Source organism: Neophocaena asiaeorientalis, unplaced genomic scaffold (genome assembly GCF_003031525.2).
Source record: "Neophocaena asiaeorientalis asiaeorientalis breed wild unplaced genomic scaffold, Neophocaena_asiaeorientalis_V1.1 scaffold308, whole genome shotgun sequence".
Lineage (NCBI taxonomy): Eukaryota > Metazoa > Chordata > Mammalia > Artiodactyla > Phocoenidae > Neophocaena > Neophocaena asiaeorientalis.
Window position 1 is genome coordinate 5,559,112 of NW_020172768.1, and position 17,953 is coordinate 5,577,064.

Here is a 17,953-nt window from a genome sequence, read left to right on the forward strand (position 1 = left end):
GGAGCCGGCCGGAGGCCCCCGCCGGCGCGCCAGCCCCGCGGCCTCGGGCGGCGGGCGCTCGCCCGGGCTCACCATGCACTGCCACGCAGAGCTGAGGCTGAGCTCGCCCGGCCAGCTCAAAGCAGCCAGGAGGCGCTACAAGACTTTCATGATCGACGAGATCCTCTCCAAGGAGACCTGCGACTACTTTGAGAAACTTTCCCTCTACTCCATGTGCCCGTCGCTGGTCGTGCGACCCAAGCCCCTGCATTCCTGTACCGGTAAGACGGCCCGCGGGAGCGCAGTGGGGTGTGGCCACTTTCGTGCCGGGGTCGGGCGCTTGACCACCTCTGTCCTCCCACCCAAGGGCGAGAGGAAGGGGCCCGGGAATTGTGGGCCCCTGCAAGAGGACTAGACTTGTCCGAGGCGAGTATTGCAGAGGCCTCTGCAACCTGGAAGGGGCCCGGCAAGGTGTCAATGGCAAGGTTACAAAGGCAGTCAAGGCAGCGCGCCCCCGAGAGCCGGCCGCCCCGCAGCGCCTGGGATCTGCTGGCAGGAGAACCTTCCTCCTTCCCAGCGCTGCTGTGGTTTTCAGGAAGAAAGTTCAAACCCTTGACCTGGTTGAGCACTTAAATCATTGTCTCAGGAAGTGGCGTTGCTTCTCACCTTGAGTTAACTCGTCCAACTTCCTCCTGTCTCCACTGGGAATTTTACAAGTAAGTCAGTATCCTGAGGTTCCCCACAAAGTCCGCTGAACTTTACTTAAAAGGATCTCCCTCTGGGGAAGTAGTTCTGGAATGTGTTGTGGAGCCAGCTGAGGAGGTCAACCCTGTGAGTTTTAAGTGACTAAAAAACAATGATCGCAATAAAAACACTCCTGAAATCTGGTTTGCTTTCTCCACAAGAACGAGACCCGTAATAAAAATAAAGAACACTTCATAAATATACTTTAAAAGTCATACGTTTATGTAGAAAATAAACCCAAAGTTATTTCTAAAAAAAACGTGCATTAAAAGAAGCTCCAAGTTTCATAGTGCCCTGGCATTATAAGGATTTAGGCTCTCCAGACGCGGGTCTAGCGAAAAAAAAAATTGAAGCAATTTTTATCAAAAAAGTTATTGACCCTGCTTTCAACTGAAGGTAAAAATTTAGTATTTCCAAACCGAAAGGACCTTTGAGGGTATATTTGTTGCATGGGTAGCATGAAATAAATGAATTTAATTGTACTCACTTTGAAAAAGTAAAGTGAAGAGATAGCAGTGGTTTTGAAAGATATTTTTGGAACGTTCAGGCCAAGAGCTGCTAGTACAGTGTGCTTGGAATACTGCATTTTCTGTTGATTCCATTGATAGGCTCTCTAGGACCATCAGTAAATACGTGTGTAAATACATACAGTAAAGTTCTTTTACAACCAACTTGTTCCTACATGTATTTGGTAATAAAATGAGTATTATACTCAATTACTCCTTTGTAAAATACATTTTGTCTGTAAGGTGGAATTAGGCCTGGTAGCCCAGCACAAGACTTGTAATACTGCATTTTAAAAGCCAAGAAATATACGAAACAAGATACGAAGAAGAAATTTGAAAAGCAAGATAGATATGGTTGATGTTTTTACATTTGTGTGTCTGCCATGCGTTAAACCTGGGATGAGTTGTCTGCATAGATCTTGGAGCGGGGAACTAGGCTGATTCTTGTTTTGAGCATAAATAATCGTTTGCCATGAGAACTCAAATCCCTTAAAGGAAAAAGAGAGGATCCATTTTAATCGTAAATCTCTCGCACCCTGAAAAGACACTGCGTACCTGGAGGTCCCTAGGACAAAGCAGAACAGCTTCTCCCAAGCACCTAGGCATAGCCTGACGCCTGCAAACTTTTCAGCGACTTCGCGCCATGCATTGACTTGAAGGCAGCTTTTCCTGGCCTTTAGCAGTCACAGAACTGGATCATAGAAATCATGCCAGAAAAAGAGTAGTAAACAGCCTCCAAAAACAATGATCCAGTCATCCGTCGAGGCTAAGTTCTGTGTTTTATTGAACCTTGTGTGGCACATACATCGGAGGAAAATACAATGATTTATATGTACTTTTGTGAGTGTTAAAAGTGAATCGCACATATTTCACGAACTAAAAGTTGTGCTCAGCCTCGTGCTTTTGAAGTTCTTTGATGGTTTGTGGGAGAGGGTGGTTGTTGGCACTGGCGTTCTTGCCTTATTGTTCCCATGCTTGATTTCTTTACGTCGTTCTTTTGCAAATGTGTTGTGATTTTGCTCTAGTTGAGATTTAAAATATAGAAACTGGGATTTGCCAGTGGAATTAAACCCATAAAAACTGGCTACAATAGTCCATCCTTTCAGATCATAAGCTTTCAGTGGGTTTACGATTGCAGTTAAAGCCTTACATGTATCAGATCATGGGAATACCATTAGCGACTTCTCAAAGGTTTTGCAAATACCATGCTTTCAAAGCATATTTGTTGCTTTTAACAGTTACGTTCAGGATCACGAATCTTAAATTGGATGAACTTAATCTTTTTTTATTAATTAAAAAAACAGCAATAAGTTGCTGGCATTCATAATGAAACTATATATATGTATTTTTTTTTCTGGATAGAGATAAATATTTAGCACTTTTGGTGGAACTGATGCATAAAATGTTCAAATCAAGTGAAAGGCATAAATTGGAATTAAAGTTACTGAACCATCTCATCCTTTGGTTTGCTGTTTTAAGATTTATATAACGAACAGAAGTGACCTTTGTCAGCTAAAATAATGAAAACTAAGATAATAAAGTGACCACCGTGAACAGTAAATACATGAAATCGTGGTGGGAAAAAAGCTACAGCGTTGAAAAAGCCGCTACGTGATTAGGCAAACCGTGTCGTTCAGATTTAGCAAAATCTTAATGTCAGTTTCTGATCCTGATCTCGGGCAGAAGAGCATGTATATTCAAGTAAACGGAGAAATGGAAACATTTCTCATCTGGTAGGTAATCACTTGACAGTAATTTATTATTAGACACCCTAACCTTGACGGACTACTCATCTTCGAAAACAATTGTTTATTTGAACAGGCCCTTTCTTATGAAAATAGAGTAATTTTAGTTTTAGGAGGCGATCTCCAGATTGATTTAAGTTTCCTAATAGATCTCCTGCATCACATAATAGATATTGAGTAAAGGAATCCTTCTCTTCAAGCCAAACTAAAGGAACATTTGTCATTAAATTTAAAATAAAATTTAAAAACCAAGCCCAAAGAGAGCCTCCATTTGAAAAAAAAGTTTGTTTTTCAGACTGTTGAGGTATGGAACGTGTTTCGAATGAATTTAGTTTGTGACATGTTGTTCTTACGTTAAAAGCTGGTAACAGTAATCGTCACTCAGAATGGAGCTGTGTTGCCACTTAGAAGCCGGTGATGATCTCTCATAAACATTAGAACGTTGACAGTGATTGAAGGCCAAAAATGACTTGCAGTTTATGATATCATAAGTATTGTTTACCTCTCAGGTGCATTGTTTTATTTTTCTGGTTGTGATTAATGTTTCTTGGTGGAAGAGTCCCTTGAACTGGCTTCTCAGGACAGAATAGATTGCAGAGGTAGTGGCACGGTTCCTTTGGAGGGATCTCTCTTTCAGTTTGATCTGTAGAAATAGGCAGACTTTCTAAATTTGAGGGGTGTTTGGGAAAAAATGAGTAACTTGCTTCACAAAAACAAGGATGTGACAATTTACCCTAAGAGTTTTCATAAGATGATACTGAGAAACCTAAGTACTGTGCGTAATTACTTACAACTTATACTTACAACAACTTACAACTTATACTTATTACTTACAACTTACCGATACTTATAACCTAGAATTACCCTAGGACTTGTACACGCACATTTGGGGGGAGGTGAATATAGGTATTTGTACATTTTACAGCCCATGGCCCCTGCATGACTTTTAGTGATTTCACTAAAACCTATAGTTTAATTCTTTTTGTGTCCTCTGGCAGAAGGGTTCTGTGGGCTCTCTCCGTGACCTCCAGCGGCCAGTCTTACAGAGCTGACTGGGAGGAATCACAGTGACCACAGACCAGCCTTCCCAAGCAGAACATACTTTTTTTTTTTTGCGAAGTGCTAGGGTCACATCAGGGCTTAAACATAGTTTCAGCCCGCACTGTACACCACCGTCTTCCACGTTAGGGTACTGAGAAATCGGGAAGGTTCTTCCAGCTCCATTACACACCCGGGATAAAGCTGTGCAGTCACACCCAAGGGACAGTTAACCAGCCATTTAAAAGGGGCATGTGGGGAAGGGTGTTTATCTTAGGAGCGGGCTTTGAGAACATTTTATTCTTTGGTGGGTCCAAGAGAAACAAGTTCTTTGGGGTGGTGTCCTTGGGCTCATTTTTATCACAAAGATTGGGTGTCATCCTGGTGAAAAATGAATTGAGGTGTGGACCTGTGCGATGGGGGTCAGGGAGTCTGCTGCCATTTCATGAGTTGGCTCCAGTGATTCCCCCAATCCTAGCTCAGTCTTTTAGTTGGAGACCAAAACCTGTAGTATCTTGGGAACCTGGATCCTGGGCACTGGAACGTTGATAGAGAAATGTAAACTGGGGGTGTGGAAAATTATCTTTATTAACAAGCATTTGTATTTCTACCAGAGGCAAATACGCTTTCATTAGCAAATCACTCATCACTGCCTCTCCTGTTCCCATTCTAAGGGTAAATAAATTGAGGGAAGCCCAGGATAGAGGACTCATCCGAGGTCAGGATATATTTCGAGCTGAGCTCTTTCGGGATCCTCAGCTGTTGTCTCCTTACTCCTTAAATTTTTATGACACCTTTGTTAAATAGAGACACTGAGGGATTCCTTAGGGGTCAGTTTTAATGAGTGAATAGTTTATTTGCAATTTATTCTCTAGTTCTCATTTTTCTAATAGCGAATGGGAAAATGATTAGAAATTTAGCAAGTTAAAATGCCTTTCCAAAGGTCTATAATCTTCAGTATCATTTAATTCAATCATTTAATTCAACAAATATTTACACTTGCTTGTTGACGGCACTGCCATGATTACTTTTTTTAATTTATTTAAATTATTTTTTATTTTTGGCTGCGTTGGGTCTTCGTTGCTGCGCGCGGGCTTTCTCTAGTTGTGGTGAGCGGAGGCAACTTTTCGTTGCGGTGCGCGGGCTTCTCATTGCAGTGGCTTCTCTTGTTGCGGAGCACAGACTCTAGGCACGCAGGCTTCAGTAGTTGTGGCACATGGGCTCAGTAGTTGTGGCTCACAGGCTCTAGAGCGCAGGCTCAGTAGTTGTGGCACACGGGCTTAGTTGCTCCGTGGCATGTGGGATCTTCCCGGACCAGGGCTTAAACTCGTGCCCCCTGCATTGGCAGGCGGATTCTTAACCACTGATCCACCAGGGAAGTCCACTGCCATTATTTTTAAGTTTATTCTAAGTCTTGGCTAACAGTTGGGATATTTTAAATCTTTCTCTGAAACACCTGTAGAGCCACTGCCAAGCTCTTTTTTGTGGTCCTCTAGAGTCTATGTGGGCACTTTGGAATTGTGAAACATTATGATAATTTAATCCGTTTGCTTACCGTCTGGAACTTTCTCTTTGAACTCCACTTAAAGGGTATTATCAACACCAAAATTGTCATATTAACCTCTTTAAACACAACTCAACTGAAATTGTATACGCAGTAAATCTTTTATGAAACCAATTTCCTGCAGTGTTGGTTGTTACCTCTGGCTTGAAAATAAAATTTGTGATCCCAGCGTGGCTGGTATGTAGCTGCTGGTTTTAACGTACCTCAGGAATCTAAATGAGAAGATTGTTAGGTTTTTACATCCCAGGAATCTATTTGAAAAGCAGTAAGGACGGTAAATTGTTGTTTAGATTGTAAAGAGAGATGAAAACAAAAAAAGGGAGGGAATAGGGAAAAAGAGAAAGGGTGGGTTTCTTTGAAATTCTTGAAGGCGCTTGATTCCGCCTGGTGTGTAGTTCAGCGTCCTTCCCAATGACCCTGGGGGCAACACAAAGGTGGCTTCTGAAATTCTTCTGTCCCTGCTTGGAGAGTAAATGCCCACGTTGATTTGACTTAGACACCTGCTGGGGCGCCTTCAGGGAATGACTGAATCAGTGTTAAACCAGAAGCATTTTTAGGTGCTGTTTGCACTTTGTTTTGAGGTCGGGAGGAAGAGGAACAGAGACGGAAGTTAGGTGGGGCACAGATCTGAGGCTCCCGCCTTAGTACAAAGCCTGGGAACTTCTGTGGGGGTTGCGGAGCCTGCGGACCACGCCGGCCACTCTTCCGCCCCCAGCGAAGTCAGTTCGCGTCCCTTGGCTACACCCTTAGCTGGAACATGGTTAGAGGGCCGCAAGGCTTTGGATGAGATGGACAGGTGGAGGCCTCATTTTGCATTCTCTCTTGGGGAATGCTGTTTTCCATTCCTATCTCGAGGAGGTGGTGTTTTTACTGGAGCATCAGAGATGGACCCCACTGAGCTGGATGAGCCGCCTTCTAACCCAGGACTTGCCAAAGCCCCACAGGTGCTTGCCAGACTGTTGCGAATCACTTGGCTGCAAGTCTCTTGGGAGCAGCAAAACAGGGAGGAAAAAAAGAGAGAGAAGGAGAGAGAACATTTGGGTGAAGACTTCCCACATGTGGCGAAGGCCCTCCGTCCCGCCTGGCATGACTGCCTCTGGGTCAGCTTCCGTGACGGTGGAAGGGTTGTTCCGCTGTCCACAGCACGGGTGACAGGGTTAGAATTGGCCTTAGAATTTACCAGGAATGGGGTTCAGACCAGGACCGTGTACCAACTTAGTGATGTTAACAAAATAAGAAATACTCTGACTCTAGGAGAAGAGGCGGTTTTTCTTCTTCTTCTTCTTCTTTGTTTTTGTTTTTATTTAACCAGAAAACGTTTGCAGATCCTTAGGATTTAATTTATTTTTATTGCAGCTTAATAACAGTTGGAAAAAGAAATGTCTTGTTAAAATGAATGCTCTAAATGAAAACACAGTTAATTTTCCATTACAGTGTCTAATTACTTATCACCACAGCATTTCTACGTGGCAGTTTAACTTCTTGGAAGTGGAAACTTGGCACACATTTAAGGAAGAAAGCAGTACACCCAGATAGATGTCAGAAGATGGCTTAATTATATTTGGTCTGGAGTTGACTCTTACCTATGATTACTATGCAAAAGACAGGCAGAGGGTCACTAAGGAAAGTCTCTGGTTCCTTTAGTGCCGGTGGAAATTGAATATGGAGGAAGATCATTCTGAATGTTAGACAAGGGGCAAGTACGTGTAAAAAGGGACTCCACTAGTCAGCGGTTGAAGCTGGTGTCAGGACTGCTTGATCGGCCTGGAGGTCAGCTGTATATGCTCCCTGACTCCACTGGCAGAGTTCATAAAAATGAACATGGCCTTTCTCCAAGGAGAGGCCAGGATGCAACTGAGTAGAAGCCGATCTGGAGGATCTCAGCACAAAACTAAATATCTTAAGGGTCCAAGCAGAGAAGCTTATGTGATTCGTTTTTATTGCATCTCTCTAGCTCACCCCCATGTCCTTAGGAACACGTGCTTCTGGATATTGGAGAAATATTGGAGAAATATTTTCACAGTGTGCCTGCCACCAAAGTGATGTCCGTGTACTTTTGGTCATTATTGAGAAACACACTTCTGTATGTGATAAGAGATAGGATGATTGTCCGTTCACTTTTCTTGTGCGAGGATCACTTATGACGTGTGGGGACACGGCGAGGTCTTGGGCCTGGTGGTATCGCATGGAGTCATGGCTGTGTTTCCACCCCGGCAATACCGGACAGGTCCCTAATACTGATTTACCTGCCGTTCTCCACCGCCCACTTCCCTCTTCCAAGAGGTCTTTTCACGCAGGTGCTTAACCATTGCTGAAATTCAGGATCATGGTCTCACAGACAAGATCGCAGCCACTTGTAGATTGGAGGATGTGTAGCTCTGATGTTTCTTTTAAGCACCGTCTGAGAGAGTCAGCGTTGCACACTTGCCTCATGATAACTTATAAACAACAGAGTCCTGATAGTATGTCTTTGTGTCCTGGGGAAATCGGAGCCAGAGGTACTCAGGGTCGTCTTCCCGAGTTCTGCAGTGTTTATCCTAAAGGGGGCTACAAACTGGGGAGAAAGGCTAGAAACGTATACTCTCAACCCTGAACCTCATTATTCATCTTCATAACGACACGGTGAGTCCCCTACATACGAACCTTCAAGTTGCGAACTTTCAAAGATGCGAAAGTGCATTCACAGGTCCAATCACGTGTTCATTCACGTGTCTGGCAGACACCATCACGTGTGCACATCCTCTCCAAGTGGTTGTGCTTTTGTGTACTTTACTGTGTAGAGCACAGAGTACAGTATCTTTATTTCAAGCCTAGGATGTCCGGAAGCAAGCGTAAAAGCAGTGGTGATGTAGCTGGTACTACTGTACGTTTCAAGGTACTGTCCTGTAAGATTAAAAATGTTTTTTTTATTCTTCTGTGTTTTTTTTAATGTATTATTTGTGTGAAAAGCATTATAAACCTATTACGTACAGTACTCTATAGCCAATTGTGTTAGTTGGGTACCTAGGCTAACTTTGTTGGACTTATGGACAAATTGGACTTACAAACGTGCTCTCAGAATGGAACTCATTCGTATGTAGGGGACTTACAGTAATAGAAATAGTGACTTGTTTTGAGGCTTAGCATGTTACAGGCACCGGACCCAGTGATTTTCATTCAGCTTCCAATCATTCCTAAGAGATAGTATCTCTGCTTTACTAATGGAAGCTGAGAAGTTAAGTAACTTTATAAAGTCACTGAATGTATAAAGATCTCTTCCAAAGCAATAAGAAAAAAGGCACGTAGAAAAATTGGCAACTCATAGAAGTGAAGATCTAGGTGTCCAGTGAGCATGAAAGGATGTCCCTGGTAATCAGGAAAACACAAATGAAGACGAGGTACCATTTCATACCAGTCAGACAGGTAAACATGAAAGACTCTGATGGTATCGCTCTATGACAAGGTTGTGGAACAATAGATGTTCTCACTCCCCGATGGTGGGAGGGTTATTTGGCACAATTGCTTTGGAAGCAGCGTGGCAACACCTTGAAGCAGATACACACATGCCCTCAACCCAGCAGTTCCACCTCTGTTTATGCCCTGAGAAATCACTGTATGTGTGCAATAGGACACTGGTAGAGGAATGCTCACTTCTATGTTGTTTATGATAGTGAAAAATCTCAAACAGTCTAACTGCCCTTCAGAGGAAAAAGGACAGAATTCTGTGTATTATATTCAAGTAGTGAAATTCTATGCAGTGATGAAAATGAATGACCCAGATCTACTTGTATTAATACAGATAAGATTTAGAAATACAAGGCTGAGGAAAAAAAACACGAGGTGTAGATTGATACTTATAGTCTGATACCATTTATATAACGCTGGAAAACATGCAGGCCAATACTGTGTATTGTTTAGGGAGGCAAGGGCATGGGATTGGGAGGGCTATACACAGATTTTTACTTTCCTGTGTAGTAATTTATTAAGGAAAAGAAAAGGCCTAATGTAAGTATAGCCAAGCATTAAGATTGGGCAAAGCTTGGTCATGGGCACAAGATGTTCCTTACATTATTCTTTGTACTTTTCTATATGTTTGAAATTTTCTATAATATAAACATTGAAAAATGATAGTATGGGAGACCCCACATATCCATAAAACTCTTGATCTTGGGGGACTTTTTTTTTTTTTGGCGGTATGCGGGCCTCTCACTGCTGTGGCCTCTCCCGTTGCAGAGCACAGACTCCGGGTGCGCAGGCTCAGCGGCCATGGCTCACGGGCCCAGCCGCTCCACGGCATGTGGGATCTTCCCAGACCAGGGCACGAACCCGTGTCCCCTGCATCGGCAGGTGGACTGTCAACCACTGCGCCACCAGGGAAACCCCTTGGGGGACTTTTGATGGTTTTCTTAATAGCTTTCTATCCTGAGAGAAGCTGTTAAGTACAAGCTTCTTGTATACGGTCTCACAGTGGGGAAAGAACTTTATAATTAGACACATGTGTACAACTCACCCTGAAACAACCACTGCGGCTTCTGAAATTGGCTTTTGGATCTCACTTACCTCCCCTGGCTGGGTGGGGATGTCATTTTTCACCAAGATAACTGCTTTCCCCCAGGTAATGCTTTGGCATGTGAATAAATGGGCTCTGAGCTGGGCACTAGGGCCGGAAGGAAGTGCTGATGAAGTGTGTGTTTGTTTTCTGCAAATATCCATTACTGAGCATGCAAGGAAGAGTCAGTAGGTTCTTTCCCCTTCTTCTTAATGATGTTTGAAATCCCAGTAGATTGCCTTTGATTGCATCTTGCTTTGATATGTAACTGCTCAAATGATATACCACCCTTGGCTTTTTTTTTTTTTTTTTTTTTTTTTTTTTTGCGGTAGGCGGGCCTCTCACTGTTGTGGCCTCTCCCGTTGCGGAGCACAGGCTCCGGACGCGCAGGCTCAGCGGCCATGGCTCACGGGCCCAGCCGCTCCACGGCATGTGGGATCTTCCCAGACCGGGGCACGAACCCGTGTCCCCTGCATCGGCAGGCGGACTCTCAAACACTGCACCACCAGGGAAGCCCCACCCTTGGCTTTTGACCAGTGGTCACTGCTATTGACAATTTAACTTAAAAAATTATCTAGGGACATCTGTGAATACCAAAGAATCAAAAATATATTAAAATGTAGCTTCTTGGCAGGGAAGAATCGTGTTGGTATTGGCATGTAAGCTGGCTGAGTTTTCTTTATATTCTGTAAACATGATTTGATTTTAAAACTTTGGTGTGTGGTGTCAGGGATGGTTAGGAAGGGATGAGAACTGTTACCATGGTAATCACACAGAGAGCTGTCTGTTAGGAATGATGAATGGTGGTTCTGTGGTTTGGAGAGGGTAACCTGGACCACATTACTCCCCAGCGACAACTCTGGTGACAGGTGTTTTGTTCAGCCTATCTTAACAGCCAAGGCATTCTTCTTTTCTCTGCAAAATAGTTCCAATGTAGAAATATTGCTTTAAGATATTGTGACAAAAACCTGGTCCTTTGGGAGCTCTTTCTGTGTCCCTTCAGAGGGAAAATAGTCCTTGGTGTGAATGAAACAGTTTGTACAGTCAAGAGTTTGCCAAAGCATTTCTCCTTCTGAGACCACCCCTCTCTGTCCTAAATCCATACGTAAACAGAGAAGCAAACAGATCAAAGCCCTCGGAGCCCACGTCCCACGCCAGCCATCAACAGCCAGGGTCGCTGTGCTGTCTTTGGTGCCTGGCAGTGCAGCCGTGGTCAGCAGGATCTAATGACCGCGTCTAGAGGAGGGTGGCCAAATTGGACATGACCGAAAGGCCGGTGGATCTATCAGATTTGCTGTCAGTGGACAGACTTTCAGGGCTGCAGGAACGAGGCCTTCTGCTTGTTGTCTTACCTGGATGGATGCACAGGACAGCTGCAGTGAAAGGAACAGATTGAAACTTCATTTGTGCCTTACTCTGTCCCCTTCCTGCGTCTCTCCAGTGAAACCTTATTCCTCGTAAAATGGACTCTCCAGGCTCGGGGCTGTGAAAGGAGTGAATGTTATCAAGAGAGATCTTCCAAAGGGCTGTGTGTGTCTGAGGGAGATAACACGCAGGTGTTGCCCCTGCTGCCCTGACAGTCCGATCGCTGGCAGCAAATCTGACAGCTCCGCCGTGGATCTTCTCTTCGGAACGACTTGGGAAAGTACAGGTGAGGATTGGGGATATTTATGGTTAACTTTGAACAAGTTTCACTGAGGGAGAGGGATATATTTTAATAAGGTTCCAATCCAAATCCTCTCTTTTTCATGACTGAACATTTGACTGAAATAATTGGTTGAAGCATTTGATTGAAATCACCGCAGAGGAGATTTTTTGGGAAGATGTTGTTAATTTTGTTATCCCTGGATATTGTGCGATTCATTATTGCTCTTAGCACGTCAGACAGCTGTGTGTCTTGGGAGCATGCTTTCAGCCCTCGGTTTGGAGGGTGGCATAAAGGAATGTCCTATCGGAGGGCTGATTTTTTTTAAACTGGGACATTGAACCTTGACGGTTAGAACAATTAGCTGCATAAACAGAATGCGTTTCACTTTTCAGGGAACTGGAAAGTAAAAATAACAACAATTATATATGGTAACTGTGAGCCAGACGCTGGGTGCTTCTCTTCACTAAGGAATTTAAACTGCATGCAGACCCTCTAGGAAGCAGTTACTATTATCACTGGTTTTGGGGGGAGGAAAGTGACAGTCGGGGAGTTTGAGTAAATGGCAGCACGGCCACATGAGGACGTGGCAGAGTTGAGGTTGGAACTCAGGTCTGTCTCTTTCAGTATCAAGTCCCATCCTGACAATATACACAGTCGTATGTCAATTAGAAGTCAAGTCTGTCTTCTTCCACGGAGGCCCCATGCTTTATGTTAAGAAGGATCCAGTGTGTGTACCGGCTGCCGAGGGGTATATTTTGAACCTGTTGACTCCTTTACACGTATTTATAATCATTTGACATGTGCCAGTCTGTCTTTCATTTCCTGTGATTATTTGTGTTTCTGAATGATTCCAGACGGATTCCAAGCAGCAGTTCTGTCTTTGGAGGACGCGGGAGGTTGGGAGATTTGGGGCCTGCTGCCGTCCCATTGCTCCTGGACGTCAGTGTCTGTATCTGTGTAACATTCCCAAGTCTCCTTTGGTCACAGTGCTTCCACGAGCTTTGGAAGCTTCTTCTGGATAAAGCTTTTCTATGGGAGTCGAGGGTGGAATTCCCAGGCATGCGTGCGTTCATTCATTTATTCATTCTTGTGAACCAGAGAGAAAGTACTTAACAGCTGAATGCCAGCCAATCGCCTTGAGACTTAAGACTTGGAATATTTTTCACGAAATACTCATTAAGTTCAGTGGAAAAAAAAAAAAAATCTGGCCGTTTGGCATGGCTTAAAACCAAAGAATAAGAAATGAATTTTTTTCGCCCACGTTCTGTCCAGTCAGGCTGGTGTGGGTTCTGGGGAATCTGTATTTTTAAAGAGAGATTGTAATGAAAAGTCAAGTTTGGGAATCACTGTAGTGTAGATGACGGCTTAAAGATGAGCTTGAGGTAATTTACAGCCATGACTCAAATCTATGAAGCAGTTTAGTGGAGTGATCCTACTGGATAGGTTTTGAGTCAGATGGTCCTGGGTTGGTTTGTGTTTTCTTGTCTGTGTGACCTTAGGCAAGTCATTTAGCCTTTCTGACCCTCAACTTCCCCATCTATAAATGGAAGATAGTAATAACTACCTAATAGGGTTAGTCATGTAGGTTAAATGAAATAGTGTGTATAAAGCACTTAGCGTAGTTTCTGGCACATAAGTACTCAGTAATTGATAGCTTCTGTTACAAATAATTATCTTATAATAATAACCTCATCTTGGTTGGCTGAAGCACAGCCCTTCAGAGAAAGATTACTATTTGTGGTGAATGAAGCTCAAGAAAAACTAGATATCCTTTAAAAACCACTTCACTCTAGGGCATTCTTGTGGGTTATGTCATTACACTGGCTGCCTCCTAGGGCCTCCTCTTGCAGCCTGGGTGGGGTCCGTGAGCTGTTGAAGTTCAAGGCTTCGTGAATAGGTATGTTTCATTCCCCCCATCTTTCTGTTTTATAGTGTGAATTCAGAATTTTGTAAATTCATACGTGAGTGGCAAAAACTGGTCAAACACTACAGCATCACAGAATGTGCTTTGTTACTCTATATATTTTTTTTTTACAAGAGTTGCTCAGGATTAATTACTCCTAGGAAGTGTTTCATCATGCAGCTGTGCCTCTCAAGAACCGTTTTTAGAAAAGTGGCAGAATTTCTCAGCACGTTTAACTTTTTAAATTTTCCTTTGAAGAGTAGAGTTAGGGATAGTCTTTTCTTTTGGAAGAGGCTATGAGTTTTGTTTGTTTGTTTGTTTGTTTGCGGCACGTGGGCCTCTCACTGCTGTGGCCTCTCCCGTTGCGGAGCACAGGCTCCGGACGCGCAGGCTCAGCGGCCGTGGCTCACGGGCCCAGCCGCTCCGCGGCATGTGGGATCCTCCCGGACCGCGGCACGAACTTGTTTCCCCTGCATCGGCAGACAGACTCTCAACCACTGCGCCACCAGAGAAGCCCGAGAAAAATCCTTTTGATGAGGGTGAATGGAATTCTTCCATGGGTTGAAGGAAGCCCTGATGACCAGGGCAGCAACCCCGTCCGACCGTTTATACTGATGATTCCTTCAAGCAACCTCTAGTGAAATCATCCAGGTTCAGGGGTGGGTGGGGGCCAGCTGGAAGCAGGTGAGCTAAGACACGTGGATGTGTCGTCCTGGTGCCGTGGGGTGGTATTGATTCGTGGAGAGAACGCCGACGTGGTCCCCTAAGTGCCTCAGAACCGTTGTGGAAATAGGACTGAGCTGGAGATATGGACCTTTGGCAACTTGTTGAGACTATTCTGTTCAATCTGTGAATTCAGAGAAGCCAAGTGTTTCTACTCTGGTAGGAGGGGAGTAGGCAGGAGTGGGTGAGGGGTGAGAAGCAACGATGGGGAGAGGAGAGTCGGGGGCAACGAAACAATTATCCTCCTGACACAGGGATCCTTACGTGCTTGTTCAGCATTTGTTGTCCAAATCTGAAAATGAGAATGGAACATTTCATTTGGGAAATTGCCCCGTGAGTACGTGCTTCTTCTCAGAGGCATAACTCTGGACTGACAGCCAGCCGATGGCTTGGGGTTGGGCCAGGGCCCGCCTAGCCACACAGGTTGTCTCATCATCATATATATTATGCTAATATATATTAATGATGCAATAAAGAGTTGCACCATCCCGCGTCACAGAAGATCGCTATTATCCTGTTAAGATGCGGTTACAGGGTTCATGCAGCCCAGCGCAGGAGGTGTGTGCACTTGAGGTGAGCAGGCAGTGGGGACGCAGAGTCCAAGGTAGAAGAGCTGTCAGAAAGCCACCCCCAGGGCTCCGCACGGGCTCGTTCTGGGCCGGCTCAGTGCCTCGGCTTCTGCCATTGATAAAACAGACCCTCCTCCCCTGTGTGTGGGGAAGAGGGGTTGATTAAGGAGTATTAGTGTAATGTGTTGAGGAGATCAAGGTACGGTGAACAAGCACAGACTCCACATGAGGGAAGCTGTTCAGTGTCAGGGTCATTCCGTATTTTTCTAGACGACTGGACCCCAGGGAGGCCACACCTGGATGGCCAGCTGTCTTCCCGCTGCCACCAGGTAAGGATGGCATTTACATCTGTGCGCAGAAGAGAAGAAACCGGAAGAACAGTCTCCTGTGACACGTGAAAATGATACGAAGTCCAGATACTGGTGTCCACGAAGTTTTACTGGCGACAGCCACTCCCTTTTGTGTACCTATGGAGTCATTTTGACGGAGAGAGTGTGGCCCACAGGGCCTGAAATATTTACCGTCTGGCCCTTCTCGGGAAAAGTTTACAGACCCTTGAACGAGACTGTTGGAAACAGGGTTCCTCGGCTGTGAAATGAGGTTGTTACTGATCCACAACATGTGATGTCATTCTCGGCCCCCAGGTACCTCCTTTGTTGTGTCACAGATCGGGGTCTCTTGTCATCCCGTGATGTGTGGAGGCGTGAAAGTCAGTTTGGTGGGGAATTTTACAAGGACTCTCTGAAATTGAGATCAGGCTCTTAGCTCTACGGAAACATTCCCAAACCTTTCTAGAAATAACACTAGATTTTTCTGCGCAGAGAGAGGGGTGAAAAATATTTACAGGAAGGTGGCTGGGATTCCACTGAATTTGGGGGACTTTTCTTTGCATTTCTAACCCTCCCTGGTTTTCCCAGAGGAAATCTGAGGATGACAACTGATGAGAGACTGGGAGCATCACAATTACTGACCTTTTCCCATTTGAGGTTTGGGTGACTTTTATATGCTTCTTCTTTGACTTTAATTTGTTTCCTGGCCCTTGAACATTGTGTAATCACACAGGCCCATCCGGAAGGGTGTACATCACTGGATAAAGAACTTATTGCTGGGGTGCTTTCTGCGGTGGAAATGCACATCTCTACGTGCCTGTCAGAACTGTCAACTCGCGAGGGTCAGGGCTGCCAGGCCTCTCGGGAAGGACCAAGCATGGTTCTCTTGGTGCCTCTGTCCCATTCTCACTTTTGTTTAGGCACTTGGGAACGGGTAAGGCTTCAATAGTTTCTATGGCAGCCCCTGAGTCATGAATCGCTAGTGAAGTGGGAGACTGAAATTAATCTGACTTGGCGATAACTTCCTATTCGTTGTTGGGTTTCTCCAGCCACTAGGCTGAGAATCCTTTAGGTTTAGCCCTTCCCACTGGGATGGAGTGGAGAGGGCTAAGGACAAGAGGAAGGTAGAGTACCTTCAGAGGAAGAAGTGATTGATGTTGCAGGTAGAATTCTACCTCAAAGAGAAGTACGTGTGGGACACGTTACATCTGACTTTCTTAGGCCAGATCAGAGCTGAAGTCACAAGACGACAATAATAAACAAAATAAATATAAAAACAAATGAACGTAACAGCAGACACTTACATAATACTTCCTGTGTACCAGGCACAGCTCTGAATGCCTTACGTGAATTAATTTATCAATTCCTACCCAATCATATGAGGTACTATTATTCTTCTCATTTAATAGAGAAGGAAGCAGAAAGAAGTAGGGAGATAGACCTCTTCTTGGGTGGAGAGTACAGGAAAGAAGAGGACGGGCAGTAACATTCTAAGTCATATACAGACTGACTACATGAAGGGAGAATCTCTGATCTCCACGATGCTCACATGGAAAGACAAAAACCCTACGCAAAAGATACGGGAGGAAAAGCAGAGAAGTCAAACCTTGTCACACGTAGGGAACTGTGTTGCCTCATTTGGAGCTTAGACGCCTGAAGAATTACTTATTTTCAAAAGCATGGGATTGGGTACAGAGTAGATCTTCAGCAATATTAAAAATACTTTTTCTTATATTACAACTCATTTGACTTTCCTTACCTAGTTCTTTATTTCTAGGCTATACACCCCTAGAGTGGTGAGGACATGTTTTTTTTGTTTTGTTCTGTTTCTTTCCTAAGGAGCAGTAAAGTTCTTACACAGCTGGAGCCCTAGGGAATGTCTTGGTGCCTAAATTTGCCAAGTGAGTTAGTGATGGATGAGGTTCACTATTTTATCCACGATGCTTCACTGCCTTAGGCATTGTTCCAGGCTGCGTGTGATTTAAATAAATTTCACCTGATTGTTAATATTTAAAAAAACTAAATGTTGGGTAGATAAAAGTATTTATAAAATATATGTAGGATAAAAAGAATAACAATATAGAGGGGTTGGGGGAGGGATGGACTGGGAGTTTGGGGTTAACAGATGCAAACTATTATATATAGGATGGATAAACGACAAGGTCCTGCTGTACGGCACAGGGAACTATATTCAATATCCTGTGATAAACCATAATGGAAAAGAACATGAAAAGTATATATACACACGTATAACTGAATCAGAAATTAACACAACATTGTAAATCAACTATACTTCAATACAACACAAAGAATAACAATACAGCGAACACCTGTGTACCCACCACTTGGTTTAAGAAAAAGGGCATTTAGTCTGAGGCTGCCTGTGCCCTTCCCTGGCACTGTCCCCAGCCCTTTGCCCATTAGAGGGAACCCACATCTCAGTTCTCTGTGCATAGCCTGCTTTTGTTTGGCGTTTTACCATATGTTTGTATCTCTTAATCACATGTTGTTTAGCTCTGCTCGTTCTTGAACTTGACATAAATGTTATCATACCGCGTGTGTTTTTGTGACTTGCTTTTTCACGTAGCAAGCATCCAAGATTTGGAATCACATAGATTCCAAGAATCCCCTATGCTGTGTGTAGCGGCAATTCATTCATATTCATTGCTATATAGAA

General features: G+C 44.1%; 1 protein-coding gene across 1 annotated transcript in view; it reads left to right on the forward strand.

Annotated features, from left to right (window-relative positions):
* The first annotated feature begins 6 nt into the window (after positions 1 to 6).
* The window catches only part of BARX2 (BARX homeobox 2), a 68,928-nt gene continuing 50,981 nt past the window's right edge, over positions 7 to 17,953 (forward strand). Inside the window, exon 1 of the mRNA XM_024740783.1 lies at positions 7 to 260. Within this exon, the coding sequence (XP_024596551.1) occupies positions 74 to 260 (187 nt within the window). The 5' untranslated portion in view covers positions 7 to 73. The remainder of the gene's footprint in view (positions 261 to 17,953) is intronic.